General features: G+C 51.1%; 1 protein-coding gene across 2 annotated transcripts in view; it reads left to right on the plus strand.

Moving 5' to 3' along the window:
• The first annotated feature begins 4,720 nt into the window (after window positions 1–4,720).
• Window positions 4,721–15,191, plus strand: part of NR5A2 (nuclear receptor subfamily 5 group A member 2) — a 124,225-nt gene continuing 113,754 nt past the window's right edge. For both annotated transcript variants that reach the window (XM_065937270.1, XM_065937272.1), the window contains exon 1: window positions 4,721–4,784. In XM_065937270.1, coding sequence (XP_065793342.1) covers window positions 4,721–4,784 — 64 coding nt within the window. The remainder of the gene's footprint in view (window positions 4,785–15,191) is intronic.

Consider the following 15,191-nt stretch of genomic DNA (forward strand, 5'->3'; position numbering starts at 1 on the left):
CAGACCCAGATCACAGATTGTGATAAACGTGGGGAGCTCAACACAAGCCTACAGGAGAAGCAAGTCTGAAAGATTTCAATTGCTGCAAGATTGACTAAGGCTCTGTTTAATTATCAGTGCTATAAAAAGTGAGTAATATTTACCTGGCCATAATAGTACTGTGTAAAAATAACTTATCTTTCCTGCCAGGTGCCCCATTTCTCACAGTTATTAAAAAGAATGAAAAGAAATCTTTACACAGTCATTACTTCTCCAGACCCGCCACCCCATCATCTTATATGATTGGGGGCTTGTGGATTGTTAAAGAAGCTGATTTTTTTTTTTTTTTTAACTGCCAGTGCTAGCCCGGGTCTTAAATGAAATCGGTGACAAGTGGCTTTGTTAGTGAAGGGTACCAGCAAAAATACCGCAGGGAGCAACAGGGTATGTGTATGTGTGTGCCGTATGTGTGATAGTGGTAAAATATCTGCCTGCCAGTGCAGGAGATGTGGGCTCGATCCCTGGGTGGGGAAGATCCCCTGGAGGAGGAAACGGCAACCCGATCCAGGATTCTTGCCTGGAGAATCCCACGGACAGAGGAGCCTGGGGGGCTACAGTCCATGGGGTCGCAAAGAGCTGGACAGGACTGAGCACACAAACTTCCCAGTAACTGGAACAGGCAGTCCCGCTGAGTGATGAGTCATTTAGGGTGCTTGTTCTTAGTAAATCCAAACATGAACATACCCACAGGACTTTCTGGGATGTGCTCACGCACAGTGCTGGCCAGAAAAACCGATTTTACAAGACTATCGGTTCCTAATGGATATGTCATAATGTCTCGGAAGAGTATATTCAGGACGTTTACAGCGACTGTGATTCATTAACCCAGCTTCAACATCATCATGCAATATGGGTTCAGATGGCATTCCTGAATGCTTTCTGGATTTTGGCAAAGATGTCCAGGAGTCATTAGTTATCTGTCAATCATTTACAAATCCTTTCTGAAATCAGTTAGCAAATAATGTTTTATCAGTATAAACAAGGGTCCTTGTACATGGGAGTCACTGCAGGTCTGCTCTGTGGTGGTATCTGATGAGTTCGGTGGGATAGCAAAGGTGATTAAATGCCCACATCTGCCCAAAGGAAATGGTCGGGCTGTGCCTTGATTGGGAAAAATAATTGCTAAAAATTGAGGTTGTAATTCCTCTTTCACTTTTCCCCCAGGCTGGCTGGAACCTAAATTGTTCATTAACCATCTCTCGGGCTGAGTTCCGTGCACCTGTTGTTTGTATCACATGTGAATGTTATTCCAGCCTTCTTTCACAAAAATATGTTCATTTCTCACAAAGTTCTGAGTGTCTATTTCTAGTCAATTAGCCTCCTAGATAAGCTTCAAAAGACCAAAGTAACTCATTAATGCGACATCTCCTCAGCATGCCAGTAAGTTCTACAGGAACGTGAATAAGACAGGCAAATAGCAAATTGTAATTTTTAAAGGTTCAAGCGGGAGTTATTAGGAAACCAGTAACACTATCATCTCTCAGTATTTTTTTTATATTTTGTAAATAAGTCTGTCTAATCAGAGGTGTATAACAAAGCATGGAATCCAATCTCTCTTATTGTCCCATGTTTTATTAAATAGCCATACACGCAAAAGAAGAGGACCAAAGCAAAGAATGACATGACGCTATTAAATTACAAACCATTGGAGGTCTTCCATAGTGAGTCAGGTCATACCTGTAACTAAGAATGGGCGTCAAGGACAAAACACAGAGAAGAAACTTGCATATATCTTCCAAAATTCCATTTATGGAAGATGGGTCTCTCACCCAAGACCCCAAGTCTCACAGTCCACAGTGGTTTTCAATGACATCAACGTGGATTGGAGGGCTTCCCTGGTGGTCTAGTGGTTACGAATCCACCTTGTAATGCAAGGGACATCGGCTCCATCCCTGGTCCGGGAAGACCCCATGTGCTGCGAGCAACCAATATGTCACAACTGCTGAACCCAAGCTCCAGAGCCACAACCACGGGCCCCCGTGTCACAACTACCGAAGCCCGCGCGCCTAGAGCCCAGCCTCGGCAACAAGGGACGGCCCTGCAACGAGAAGCCCGCGCACCGCAACTGCAGAAAACGCCCAGACAGCAGCGAAGACCCGGCACCGCCAGAAGTTTAACCAGTAAATAATTTTTAAAAATAAAATAAAGACTTCTGGGACTTCCCTGGGGGTCCAGTGATTAAGAATCCCCCTGCCGACACAGGGGACACAGGGTCAATCCCTGAAGACCCTACATGCCGCAGGGCAAGCAAACTCACCGGCCTCAGCCATCGTCTGCACACCCAGAGCCTGTGCCGCTCAGCAAGAGAAGCCCTTACACCGCCAAGAAGAGCAGCCCCCACTCCGCACAGCTAGAGAAAGCTGGCGCAAAAACAAGACCCAGTGCGGCCAGAACACAAGCAAACAAGTAAGTCTTTTTAATTGGTGAAGATTGAAATTAAAAAACACAATATATTACTACAGCCTGAATGCAGAAGTGCATGGGAGAAGGCAGCTTTCTATGAAGCTGGACATTAAAAAGACTTCTGAAAATGCCACTTTTTAAAGATTCTTTTGCTTTGGAAAATAGCGCTTTTCAATTTTCAATATGTTATCATAACAACCTTGATAACAATAAATTAATATACCTATAACTAATAATTTTTACTTTCTCAATTTTACTTCCAAATGCAATAAACATGAATAGATATAATTTACATAACCAAAACCTCTTTGGAGTCCTAATAATTTTTAAGAGAATAGATGCTTCATAGGATCATATATCCTTTAACATTTACACAGGTACATTTCTGGTACTGCACCACATTATTGTCTGGCTGCTTAAAGAAATAGCAACAAAGAACTGACATGGATAATTATAATCACCCAACTCTTTGTAGCTTGAAATATATATTTACTTGTCCAGCTAAATTTTCACTTCCAGCCTCCCTTGCAGCTAAGTGTGAAAGAAAAAGCGAAAGTGAAAGTCACTCTGTTGTGTCTGAATTTTTTGTAACCCCATGGACTACACGAATTCTCCAGGCCAGAATACTGGAGCAGTAAGCTTTTCCCCTCTCCAGGGGATCTTCCCAACCCAGGGATAGAACCCAGGTCTCCTGCATTGCAGGCGGATTCTTTACCAGCTGAGCTATGAGGGGAGCAGCTAAGTGTGCATATGTGTCAAATTTCTGCCTAGTGAAATATAAGCAAAGTGTTTACATGGGACTTTGAGCAAATGTACCAAAAAAGGAATACATGTTTTCTCTCGTCATCCATACTGCTTCCTGGTAGCGATGGCTGGCCTCTAGCAGCTGTTTTGGAACATGAGGACAGGAGACAGAGGATAGAGTAAATGGAAGGAGTGAGGTCCTGTGTAACTTCATAGGGGCACTGTACCATCCCTACCTCTGAATTTCTTCTATAGAAGAAAAATAAATGTCTTATTTAAACCACTGCCTTTCTGGTTTTTCTATTATATGCAGTCAAATTTAATCCAAAAAAATATAATTTTGATGGGGAAAATGCTGTACATAAACAGTCTGTGTTTTCCAAATGGTACCTTAGGCAAAAAAAAAAAAAAAAAAAAATGCTCCATTAGCAAAATCAAAACATACAAGAAAACGACTAACTGTTCCACAACATAGGAAAAGACATGCATTGTTCTAAGAATCCAGATTTTATTACTTTGAAAAACAATAGACATATTCCACAAGAGCCTAAAACGAATCTTGTTCATTTGAATAATATCTCTTCCATGTGAGGAGTAACCCTTTTTTTCCCATGGATTCAAGGAAAGAATGAAAATTTTTTAATTATGGGATATGTATTTGCCAGCATTAACCTCAAAGTATAAAGTGTTACTTTTGGGGGGCAAAGAAATAGTCTGCCCTTTTAATCACCTGACCAATCTACAAACAAGCTAAGGTTAACTCCTCAGCTAATGAACAGGGACGATTAAAAAAAAAAAAAAGCTGGTTGACAAAACAAGAAGAGATAAATGAGCACAAGCTCAGCAAGGCTGCCTGCAGGGTTTCGAAGTGTCAATCATATCCCCAGTCATCACTTGGAGAATGAATGTCTGCCCACGTTATCATCTAAAATATATTTACAGAGGTCAGAAGAGCTAGGTCTGTCCTCCTCTATGCAAAGAGGTGATGACATCCAGGGGGTATGTCACAAGCCTAAGTTTAGTTAGTGGATTTAAGCTGGTTTGCAGTTTTCCCCACTAAGTGTGATCTTCTGACCCCTCAGTTTTACAACCTTCCACTCTCTGCCTGCACACCAACTCTCCACTTCTGAGTTAATCATTTCTGTGCCATTATCTGCCAAGAGTTCTTATCTCTTTTGCTGTCACTTTATAACAGGGTCCTCTTATCAACCTGCCTGGAGTCACATGATTTGTCCAAGCCTATCAAAAGTTTCCATTCCTCTGATTAGAAACCATCACGAAACTGGATACAAGGTTTACGGCAGATCACTAATGCTGGAAAAAGTACAGAGTCCAGGGAAGGACTTGCTTGTAACTTTCTGGTTTCTTGGAGTTTCTTTTTTTTTTTTCCCCTTGCTTTTTCTTAACTTTCACTCAGGGTTATTGTAGTCTGATGTGTCCTGCTCAAGGCTACAAAATTTGACAAGCTTCACTTCCTTCTTATACTCAATGATACCTGCTTTAAACCAAAGGACTGCCTATCATTTCATTAAGAATGTCTTCTAATTCGGATACTGGGGATTTACAAGAATCTCTAAAGCACGGACTTACACCTATTGGTAAGTAGGAGTTGCTCTATTTATCATCTATTTATTATCCTGCTATGACACTAATACATGTAATTCAATGCCATTGATGTATTTACTATTGTAAGTCACTGCTTTTCCAGTTGTGTTTATTAAAAGCATGTAAGACCATGTATATATCACACATTTATCTTTCCTGAAGTTAAAGAGGCAAATGAATATTTCAAATAATCTTACAGCCTTTGTTGTTGGATGTCATTCCACCAACCTAAATCAGCCAGAAAACAAAATGTACAATATATTCATTTCATCCCTAATATTTTCTGATACTTTTAAATGAGAAATAATAAACTAAAAGTTGAACCACTTGAAACAAGTTAACCATATGGAGTCATCATTGATCCAACCTTAGCAAATGCTTTCAACTGTCCCTGGAGTTTGAAGCCACACCACAGTCTATCTCATTCATTGCAGGTACTACAGAAAACTTTTGTTTTTCGTTCCAAAAGACAAAACCAAAACCCCAAATAATACCATCATTAAGTTAAGAAGTTACAGGTTACAGATTTTCAAAATAATGGGTCTATCTTCTTTTTATAAACAGAATAAGTACACAAAGCTAATTTTCGTTTTTAAAAAGAACAAGCAATGCCAAGTCACAAACGTTAATGTTACAGAAAGAACACCTTCAATTAACCCTAAACGTAAAGGGTGAAAAAGAAAAGACTCCCAGGCATCTGCAGTCATTGGTCTGTGGAAAATCTTGCCTTTATTCCTCCGCACTAGTTTTTGAAGGCCCTAAGCCCTTTCTTGCAGCACTTTCTTAGGCTTTGGAATGAATTGGAATGACCCTGTATTCGCAAGGGCCTGAGTTCCAGCTCTGCTGAGAAGGAAAACTAAGGTCTGGGTTTTTCCTCCTTCTCCCTTCATAACCAGCTGACTCCACTGAACGCAGTGATTGCTTTTTTATGGGTCAACTACACCCTAAAGTATATCAATTGAGGAAATGGCAAAAAAAAAAAAAAAAAAGAAAAAGTTCTGCACTTACGAAAAGGAAAACTGGGAAGGCAGGCCGAGGGCAACAGAATTCAATTGCTCTGCGGATAAAAAGAAAATACGGTACAGAAATGAGCTGGAAGAGAGCACAGCGGCGATGTCACACCTTTGCCCAGGGAGCAGCCGCCGGGCGCCTGGGCAAAGGGTCCCTGAAGGCGGAGGCCGCCGGGGCGAGGGCGCGCCCGCGTCTGGGGCGCGGGGACGCGCGGCGAGGCCCGGAGGGGCGGGGGCGCGCGGCGAGGGCGCGCTCAGAGACGCACCCACCTGTGGCTGAGAACCCAGGGCGAGGAAATCCGGGACCGCGCTCGGGACCCTCCCGTGGCGGCGCCAGCCCGGGGAGAAAGAGCCGGGTGAGGCGGTGGAAGGGACCGCCTTCGCGCTGCGTCGGATCCCGCCCAGCGCTCAGGCCGCGCGGGGTCTGTCCGGGGCACGAAGGTGGACCCCCTGCCCGTCTGGGGTCCGCGGCGTCCGGAGCGCCGGCGGCCGAGGGGGCGGCGCTGGGGGCGGCCGTCTAATCCCGGAGGGACCGCTGGAGGCTGAGCCTCAGGAAGGTCCTGAAGGAGGAACCCAGGAGCCCACCCCGACCCCCGATCACAGGCCGACCAAAGAACAGTTTTCCGTTCAAAGAGCCGTCTCCCCGGACCTCACTCGCCGGCACGGCCCGCTCCGGGCCCAGGCGCGCTCCCCCCACCCACCCCACCCCCCAGGTGCCCGGGGATGGCAGCCTCGCAGGTGGTGTGAGACGCCCTCTTTGGAACACCCTGGTCACCTCGGGGAGGCTGCTGGCTCCATAGCGTAGCCTCCGGGGATGCCGGGGGTGGGGGTGTCATTCCCCGGGTGCTGCGGGCCCTTTCCGGGATGCTTGGCCAGACGGTCACTCAGGACAGTGCTCCATCAACTCCTTCAGGGCGTCCCTGAAGGCCACTCGCCTCCAGAATGGGGGTGGGGGTCTGACCGCCCAGGCCAGGCCCACCGAGGAGAGCCCCCCTGTGCAGCTCGTGGCTGCTTTCCGGATGGCACCTTGGGACCAGGGGAGAGAGGTCCCCCAAACTGAGCCCATTGGATGTACAGCGCAGTCAGGGACTGAACTCTGCCTCGGTTCCTCTGTTCTGCTGCGAATGTGCCTGTTTATCTCAACGGCCGTCTCTGTGGTTCCAAGCTGGAATGGCAGTTTTATGTGTTGAAGGTTCCATGACAGCTGCAGATAGCCTGTGCTCACAGAGAAAAGTGAAAATAAGATGCCTGCCCGCAGGGCTGTCTGAGAGCGTGAGGGCTGCAGACCTGGGCTGTAACTAGACTGTTCCCTTCAAGGGAACTGCTCTCAGATGCCTCCCAGACTCCCGGTTTCTGGCTTAGGTTTTTTACATTCTCATAAGTAGGATGACATTACAGAGTGATATGCAGTACCAGTTTGAGAGAGAGTAAAGTATTTGTCTAAATCACCGAAAGAGCCAAATCTGTGTTGTAGGAAACATGTCATCTAAGGAGTTTTCAGCGACCCTCCAACTATGTGCTCAACGTTATGGTTTATTTGTGTTAAGTTGATGTAATTTTTCTAATTAAGTGCATTTTCAAAAAATATTGTACAGTCCACATAATGTTGCATATGAGCCATAGTAAGTTCTGTGTAGCTAGGGTATATAATAGGAGGTCCCTGGTGGCTCAGATGGGAAAGAATCCGCCTTCAATGCAGGAAACCAAGGTTTGATCCTTGGGTCAGGAAGATCCCCTGGAGAAGGGAATGGCAACCCACTCCAATATTCTTGCCTAGAGAACCCCATGAACCAAGGAGCCTGGCCAGCTACAGTCCATGGGGTCGCAAGGAGTCAGACAGGACTGAGTGACTCAGCGCACGCAGGGTGCATGAGACACAGCGAAAGCGCTGCCCAGAGGCTATGATAGAAGCGTTGCTCTCTGGTCCCCCTGGTGCTCTCGGAGCCTGCTTTTACTTGGATAGTAAGCTTCAGCGAGCTCTGTGCCCTGAAGGACCTCTGGAAGCCCGCGTCACACCGTGGACGCTGAGATAGCCGGCTGTGTCACCCTAACCTCCCGCCAGCGCTATCCACAGTGCCGTTGAGAACACCGTCACCCAAGCCGGTGCTCTGGTCCTCGAGCTGGGCTCAGGTGGCCAGTTTTGTCTGGGAGGCTGAGCCCTGGAGCCTCCTCTCCTCCCTGGCTCATGCCCGCCTCCCAAACACTACTTCTGAGATTCTCTTACTGGCCTGGATCCACAACTGCGATGGGACTTAAAGGACTTCTTTAATGACTCCTTTAATGAACCAAGAAAGATACACGGAGAAAGCGAGAACAGAGGCTTGGTGATGCTTTTTTCCCTTACTTGACCCTTCCACCCAGACACAATGTCTAGGGTTATCTTGGCTTCAACCTTGAACTGGAACTGAGCTAGAGAAGGGCTCTGGGACTGTCTCCCACCATGGTCCAACCTCCCCAGACACCTCCTGGCATGCTCTATGCAGGGAAAGAAGCAGACATCTTGCCCCCCAGTCCAGACCCTCTCTCTGAGGGTTCGTCCTTACCCCTCACCTTGTTGGAACTTCTCTGAGAAATCCACTTGGCTTCAAAGAGCTTCAGGAATTTGGGGGGCATTGTATCTGGGGAGGGCCTAGGGGAAGAGCTGAATATGAACGGTGTCAGTATGAGAGATGGAGCCTGGAAACCCACGTGGACTGAAACTAACCATACCAGTAAATAAAGGCTGCTTCCTTCTCAGCCTTTTAGGAAGCTCTGTTATGTTTGTTTACGTGATTCATAAGAAATGATACATTTAACTTTTAAATCTCGAAGAAGCAGAATATCTGCAGATAATGCGATTGAGTCCTGAGGACGGTGTCAAACACTGCAAGACGGTGCAGTTGGTAGGAACCTTCCACTAGAAGGATCCATGTTTCATGGTCCTTAGAATGACTGGGCTTTGCAGGTGGCACTAGTGGTAAAGAGCCAGCCTGCCCAAACAGGAGATTTAGGAGTTTTGGGTTCCATTCCTGGGGCAGGAAGATCCCCTGGAGGAGGGCATGGCAACCCACTCCAATATTCTTGCCTGGAAAACCCTATGGACAGAGAAGCCTGGCAGGCTACAGTTCATGCGGTCACAAAGAGTCAGACACGAAGCGACTTAGCATGCAGAATGGCTACTTGTTTTTCTTACAGAGGATGCTTTGGGGGAAATTAGGGGGAAAGAGAAAAAGACAAAATAACTGATATTAATAACAGTGTGGTGGGCTGCTCTCCTAACATGATCGCCTGCATGTAAAATTTATTTTGTTTAAAAAAAAAGGCTTTCTTTGTGAACCTTATTTTGTTGTTTAGTCACTGAGTTGTGTCCAACTCTGTGACCCCACAGACTGTAGCCCACCAGGCTCTTCTGTCCATGGGATTCTCCAGGCAAGAAGACTAGAGTGGGTTGCCATTTCCTTCTCCAGGGGGTCTTCCCAATGCAGGGATCCAACCCGGGTCTCCTGCATGGGCAGGCAGATTCTTTACTACTGAGCCACTAGGAAGTCCAAGTCTTACTTTACTGATAAAAAAAAAAAAAAAGAACTTAGAAAAGTCAAGTGATTTACCCAAGGTCACTCAGTTTGTCAAAAGAGTGGGCTGTAAGTGGAACCCATGGATGAGACTCTGAAAACCATGCATTTTCCTCAAGGTTGTATCTTTTCGTCCTTGTTGATACAAAGAAGTAATGATCACAAGCAATGTTGATTTATTCAGACTTTCTGCCAAAAGGCATTTTGGACTTAAGAAAGACACTGGTCAATGGCTCTTTGGCTTCCTCCTCCATCCACAGTGCAAACCAGGTTTAGAACCCCCAAGAGTTTGAAAAAGTGGGCCTCGGCCAGCATCTGAAGCCCTGAGGGCAGAGCAGCAATGGGGAGTGGGGGAGGGGAGGGGGCGGGGTGGGGGGGTGAGGGGGGAGGGGAGGGGCGGGGGAGGCCCTGCTTGTCTCAGACCCTGAGATTTCCTGAAAGGATCTTTGACGTTGAGCTTGCAGTTCTGTGGCCTCTTGTGACAACCCGTGGGGCTACTGACCGGATGACCAGGGCATAGAAAATTCACAGCATCCACTTACTATCGTCAGAGGTGTGAGGATGGCAGGGAGATCCCTCAAAATGAATGCATTTACAGAGGACTTTTTATTCCCATATACAATACAGAAAGTCACTCAGTTGTGTCCGCCTCTTTGCGACCTCCAGGCCAAAATACCAGAGTGGGTGGCCTTTCCTTTCTCCAGGGGGTCTTCCCAGCCCAGGGATCGAACCAAGGTCTCCTGCATTGCGGGGGGATTCTTTACCAGCTGAGCCACAAGGGAAGCCCAACAGATCAACAATTTACTCCTAAGAAACAAGCAAATGTCTCCTGGCGGGAGGGGACAGGGAAAGAGTGTAAACACCGCCTCCCACGCCCTTTTTAGGCACTTTTGACAAAGCCGGGTGTGTCTCCCACGCCCGGGCTAGAGTGTTTTCACAGTAAACGCCGCTTCCGGCTGCGGGCCTGGGCGTCTGCAGCCTCGGGGGCCCAACGCCGCATCGCCTCCAGCGGTCTCCGTGGGCCTGGAAGGAAAACCGCTCGGAACCCGCCCCCGCCCACCCCGTCCCCGGGCGACGCCCCACAGCGTCCAGGCAAGAAGCCCAGGGGAAAGCGAAAGGATTCGCCCCAAGGCTCGGCGCAAGCTGGCCACCACCTCTTAACCACGGAAGTCGTTTTCCAACTGGAGGCAGGGTGGAAAAGGACCCTCCCCGGATCGCGCGATCCGCGACCCCTCGGGGGACCGGAGCTTCCCTGCGCGGCAAGTCCCGGGGGGACGGTCCCCCCGCGAGCCCCGCCTTTCCAAACGCACGCTTTCTTTGGTGGGTAAGAGGCACCCAAATTGCTCGACGGCGGCAGCTCAACGAGTCTGACACCCTTAGATCTTAAGAACCTCCCGCCGGGGGGGCTTCCCTAAGACACAGCCTCGCGGCGGTCCATCCCCGAACGGCCCCAGCCGGGGAAGGGGAAGCTGGGGGACACGCCACCCCATCCCTCGTGAAGCTTCCAGTCTGGCCACAGTCAGTGGGACGTCAGTCTAGAGTCATCTAGTGCTGGGATCCGAGTTCCTGCTCCGAGGTTGGGGGGGAGACGGCGGGGCGGGGGTCCCTCTGGGGAGTGGGATCGCCGGGGAGCAGCTCTCACCCAGGGCTTGGTGGTCTGCTCTGGGCCAGCAACGTCCTCGTGGGTGTCACTCACCGTTCTGGTTTGTCCCTAACAACCTGGACGGGGTGGTTCCCAGAGTTGAGTTGCAGCTCACTCACACTTCCACTTCAATCACAGAGAGGAACAGCTAGATTACATTGGCGGATTCCCAGGTGGCGCTAGTGGTGAAGAGCCAATGCAAGAGACGTTAAGAGACGCAGGTTCGATCCCTGGGTTGGGAAGATCCCCTGGAGGAGGGCATGGGAACCCACTCCTGTACTCTTGCCTGGAGAATCCCATGGATAGAGCCTGGTGGACGCCGGTTCTTAGGGTCGCAAAGAGTCAGACAGGACTGAAGCGACTGAGCGCACAGATTAGGTTGGACCAGCACCTACCCGAGGTCAGGTCCCAGCCGGCTCCTTTCGCAAGACTGGATGCCCCCGTTCACCTCGAGGGCCACTGGCTCTACCAAGGTGGGACGTGCCTGGGTCCCTGGGCTGGGGCAATTCTCTGCAAAGCAGAAGTTCTGCAAGGAAGCCTTCATACCAAGAACGGCAGGTTCTGATACTCCAGGCCAAAGTCTCCCCAACCTCACCTTTCCCTCGGGACAAAGATGCGAGTTTGTCTGGGGAGAGCTTGAGGGGCCTTGGTTACCCAGGTAACTGTGTCACCTTGCGTTTGCCTCGCTGGTCAAGAAGGGGCCGGGTATATACTAAGATGCTTCCATAGTGACTGTGCTTGGATCGCTGTTGGCGGCCACCCCAGCAGGCAGTCTTTCCGGGGTAGAAGGTCTAAACTGCCTGCAGTTCTTCTTCCTGGACTGGAGGTTGTGTTGAGGATGTCGGAAGTAGTTATTTACGCAGGCGTCGGAAAAGGATTTAAAAAAAAAAAAAAAAAGACTTTTCACCTATTCCAGTTTACTTTCTGAACGCTTCGGCCAATTCCACGCTCTTCGTAACTTACATGTCTGCACTAAAATTTAACTCTTTTTAAAAAGAAAAAAAGCGCTTCCAGCGCGGGGGTGGGACGCCTCCACCCCAGCCACCCCGCCCTCCAGCTTGGGAGCGCGACTCCAGAGTTCTTGCTAAATTTAATTTTCAGAGGAGAGCAAAAGTGACTTCTGATGGGCTTCTCGAGTGGCAGGGGCGGAGAAATGAAACAGAGCCCGCCCTTCGGCCGTGGATTCTGTCTCCCCCCAGGCTGGCCTGGCCTGGGCGCGGAGCCTTTCTGGGGAAAGAGCGGAGGGATGGGGTGGGAATCTAGGTTTCTTCTGAAGAGTAGACACGTGCTCCGAGAAAAGTATTCCGGTTTCTCGAAAGCACCAAAAAGCAGGAATGGAGGAGGCGCTAGGCGTGGTTTCCAAGGATTCGGATTTGCAAGTTTTTGAGAGGTTGGGGTGGGTCGGGGCGGGGGGCTACCCCCACCCAGGCGCGCGAGGACAAGGGTCTTCCATGCTCTTCCTCCGGGGACCCGTGTTGTCGAGTCCAGGAAGCCAGTCCTGAACAATCTTGACATTTTACGCCTTTGCAGAATGCAAAGTGCGCGCGGCCGGCAGGCACGCCTCAGGTCAGGTCAAGGGCAGGCGGTGCTCGGCGCGCCCGGGAACGCGACGCCGAGCTGCGGGCCGGCGGGGGCGGGAGGGCCCGGCCGTAGCCTCCTCGCCGGCCGGGGGCGCGAGACCCCCTCCGCTGCTGCCCGCGGGCGCAGGGGGCGCACGGCCCCGTGACGCTGAGCCTGGATAAAATATGCCGGGACTGCGCTTCTCAGGCTCGTCAAGGCTGCGGGAGCCTCCCCGAGCCATCATCTTTCGTAATTGCAACCGTCAATCAAGGCTTTAAGACAAAGTCAGAACCGGGAAGGGCGAGCCTGGAGACAGGCCCCGTAGGACGGGAGGTGGAGGCGTGCGGGACGCGGGGGAAAGGGGGAGCGAAGTTTGCAGGGGAGCAGGGAGCAAGTGGAGTATGTTGGGGGTGGCTGGAGCCGGAGCCGTCTCACTGGGCCTCCGGTCCCCACCAGTTAACTGCCCCGCAGCCGGGGTGGCTTCCTCGGGGCACTCTACCGGGAGGCCGCGGGCGAGACATCCCGCGCCGAGGGTGGGAGGCGTCGGCCCGCCGGCCCGGGCTTTGTGATTCCAAGGCGGTGGGTGTATACTTCCGAAAGCGCGGACCCTCCGGGCCTGGACGAGTAGACCACCCAGGCCTTGCCCCTCAGCCCCACCTCCCCGCCCTTCCAGGCGTCCGCGCGGCCCCCGTCCCCCCGCCTCGCGCTTCGGCCGCTGCCACCTGGAACCATCCCCAGGTAACCTCGGCGCCGCGGGCGGGCTGGGCGCCTCCTCCCGGCGCTCTGCTTCCTCCAGGGTGTTCGGGGAGACGCCCAGGCCCATCCCAGGTCACAGGGCGAGCGGGTCCCCGGCTCCGGAGGGGGCCCCCAGCCCCGCGGAATTGAAGGGGCAAGGACCGGAGGGAGTGCGCGAAGCGGAAGGGTGCGCCCGGAGCCGGGATGGAGCCGGCCTGCCGCCCGTCCCTCCGCGCCTGCTGCCCAGACCCCACGCGGAGCGCCCCGGGGAAAGATGACCGTGCCCTCGGCTTTCTCCAGCGGGAGGTTTCCCGCCTTGTCCACCAAAGGCGGGGTTTCCACGTCCCCCGGAGGGGTCGGCATAGCTCTGGCCCTCGGGACACCCCTCTCCCGCCCCGTTCCTGGAACGAGCCCTCGGGGCCGGGAGTTCTCGGGAAGGGAGGTTTTCTCCGGGTCTGAGGCCTCCTTCGCGTTCGGTGCCCGCTGGGCTCGCAGCTGACCGGGCCGAGCCGTCAGCCTGGACACGAGCTTCGAAGGCGAACCCTTTCCGCTGTTACACGCCTGCGCATCTTTTAAGAGCCGACTTTAGGAAGCCCTGACCCGGGCCCCTCTTCTGACACTGTCGCCGCTCCCGTTTGTGAGGAGACAAATGCATGCCAGGTGGTTCATGCCAGGCCTTTGGGGAGTGACGAGAGGGGACAGCGGCCTCAACAGGCTCTCTCTGGGGCTGAGGCTGGGCTCTGAACCTGACCACGACCTCTGCCTCCGGCCAGGTCAGGCACACCTTAAGCCCGGGCAGAGACGGGTCCCACGGCAACCCGCGGTCCTGTTAGACGCTCTGCATCCTTCTCTCAACCCTCCCAACCTCTTCCTCCTGCTCCAGCAACCGGCAGGGCTTCCTTCCCACCCTGGGAGGATCCCTAGAGACCCCCCACCCCCAGCTGCCAGCTTGGTGTTGGTAAGGAGGGTCAGAGTGCCCCCAGATGCTCTCTGCGGTGGGAGGGCTTTGTAATAAACTGATTAAGGGTTCCTAATAAACTTATTCTGAAAGTTCATCTGAATCCACAAGCAGCGTGCTAGCATTGATTTGAGTCCTTTCTGAGCTTCATTCACAACGAGGCTTAAAACACCAGGCAACACTGAAAATGGACTGGCTGTATGTGATATTGTCACCAAAATCTGAGCATCAGAAGGGTCACTGATGGCGGCACCTGCAACCCACTCCCCTTTACCACCTAAGGGGCGGCCTTCTCACCAAGTTACAGGTTTTAATGAAACCTGCAGATGCTACTAAAGCTGAGGTCTGAATAACTTAGATTCTGAGTACTGTATGTTAAGCAGCAGAATGACAAGTCAGTTCTGAGAGGCAGCAGTGTGTGAATGGCCAGGCCTGGGGATGTGGTGAGCAACTCACTTCATTCAAAAGTGTAGATTATGTATGGCAGTGATTGGAGTACTTTTCAATTCATCAAATACTGGACTGGCCAGTTTGAGTGTGTGATCTCTGTGCCATTCACATAGAATAAATTCAGAGCCTTTGAGATTCAAATTCACCCCCTCGTGGGTGGACTCTCAGCAGATACTGAATATGAGGCGTTTCACATGCAGTCAGGAGGCTGGGGGTACAGTGTTTTCATCTTGTTGAGATGAGATCTGAAAACTTTGAAGATGGGGCTGGTCTGGTGTGGAAGAGCTCGCATAACAGATGGTTCCTTAAAACTTTTTCTCAAGTGCTGGGCCTCTGGGCCTCAAGTGGCCCGCCCCACCCCAGAGACCTGGGTATGGAAAAGGAAGCCGGCGCTGCTCTTTGCACTCTGTATGAAAACACGGCTCACTAACATTTTAGGAAGTCTGTCGCCAGCCTGATCTGGGGGCTTGAGGAGGCGGGTGGTGTTTATAAAG

The sequence above is a fragment of the Muntiacus reevesi genome, chromosome 5 (assembly GCF_963930625.1).
Source record: "Muntiacus reevesi chromosome 5, mMunRee1.1, whole genome shotgun sequence".
Taxonomy (NCBI): Eukaryota; Metazoa; Chordata; class Mammalia; order Artiodactyla; family Cervidae; genus Muntiacus; species Muntiacus reevesi.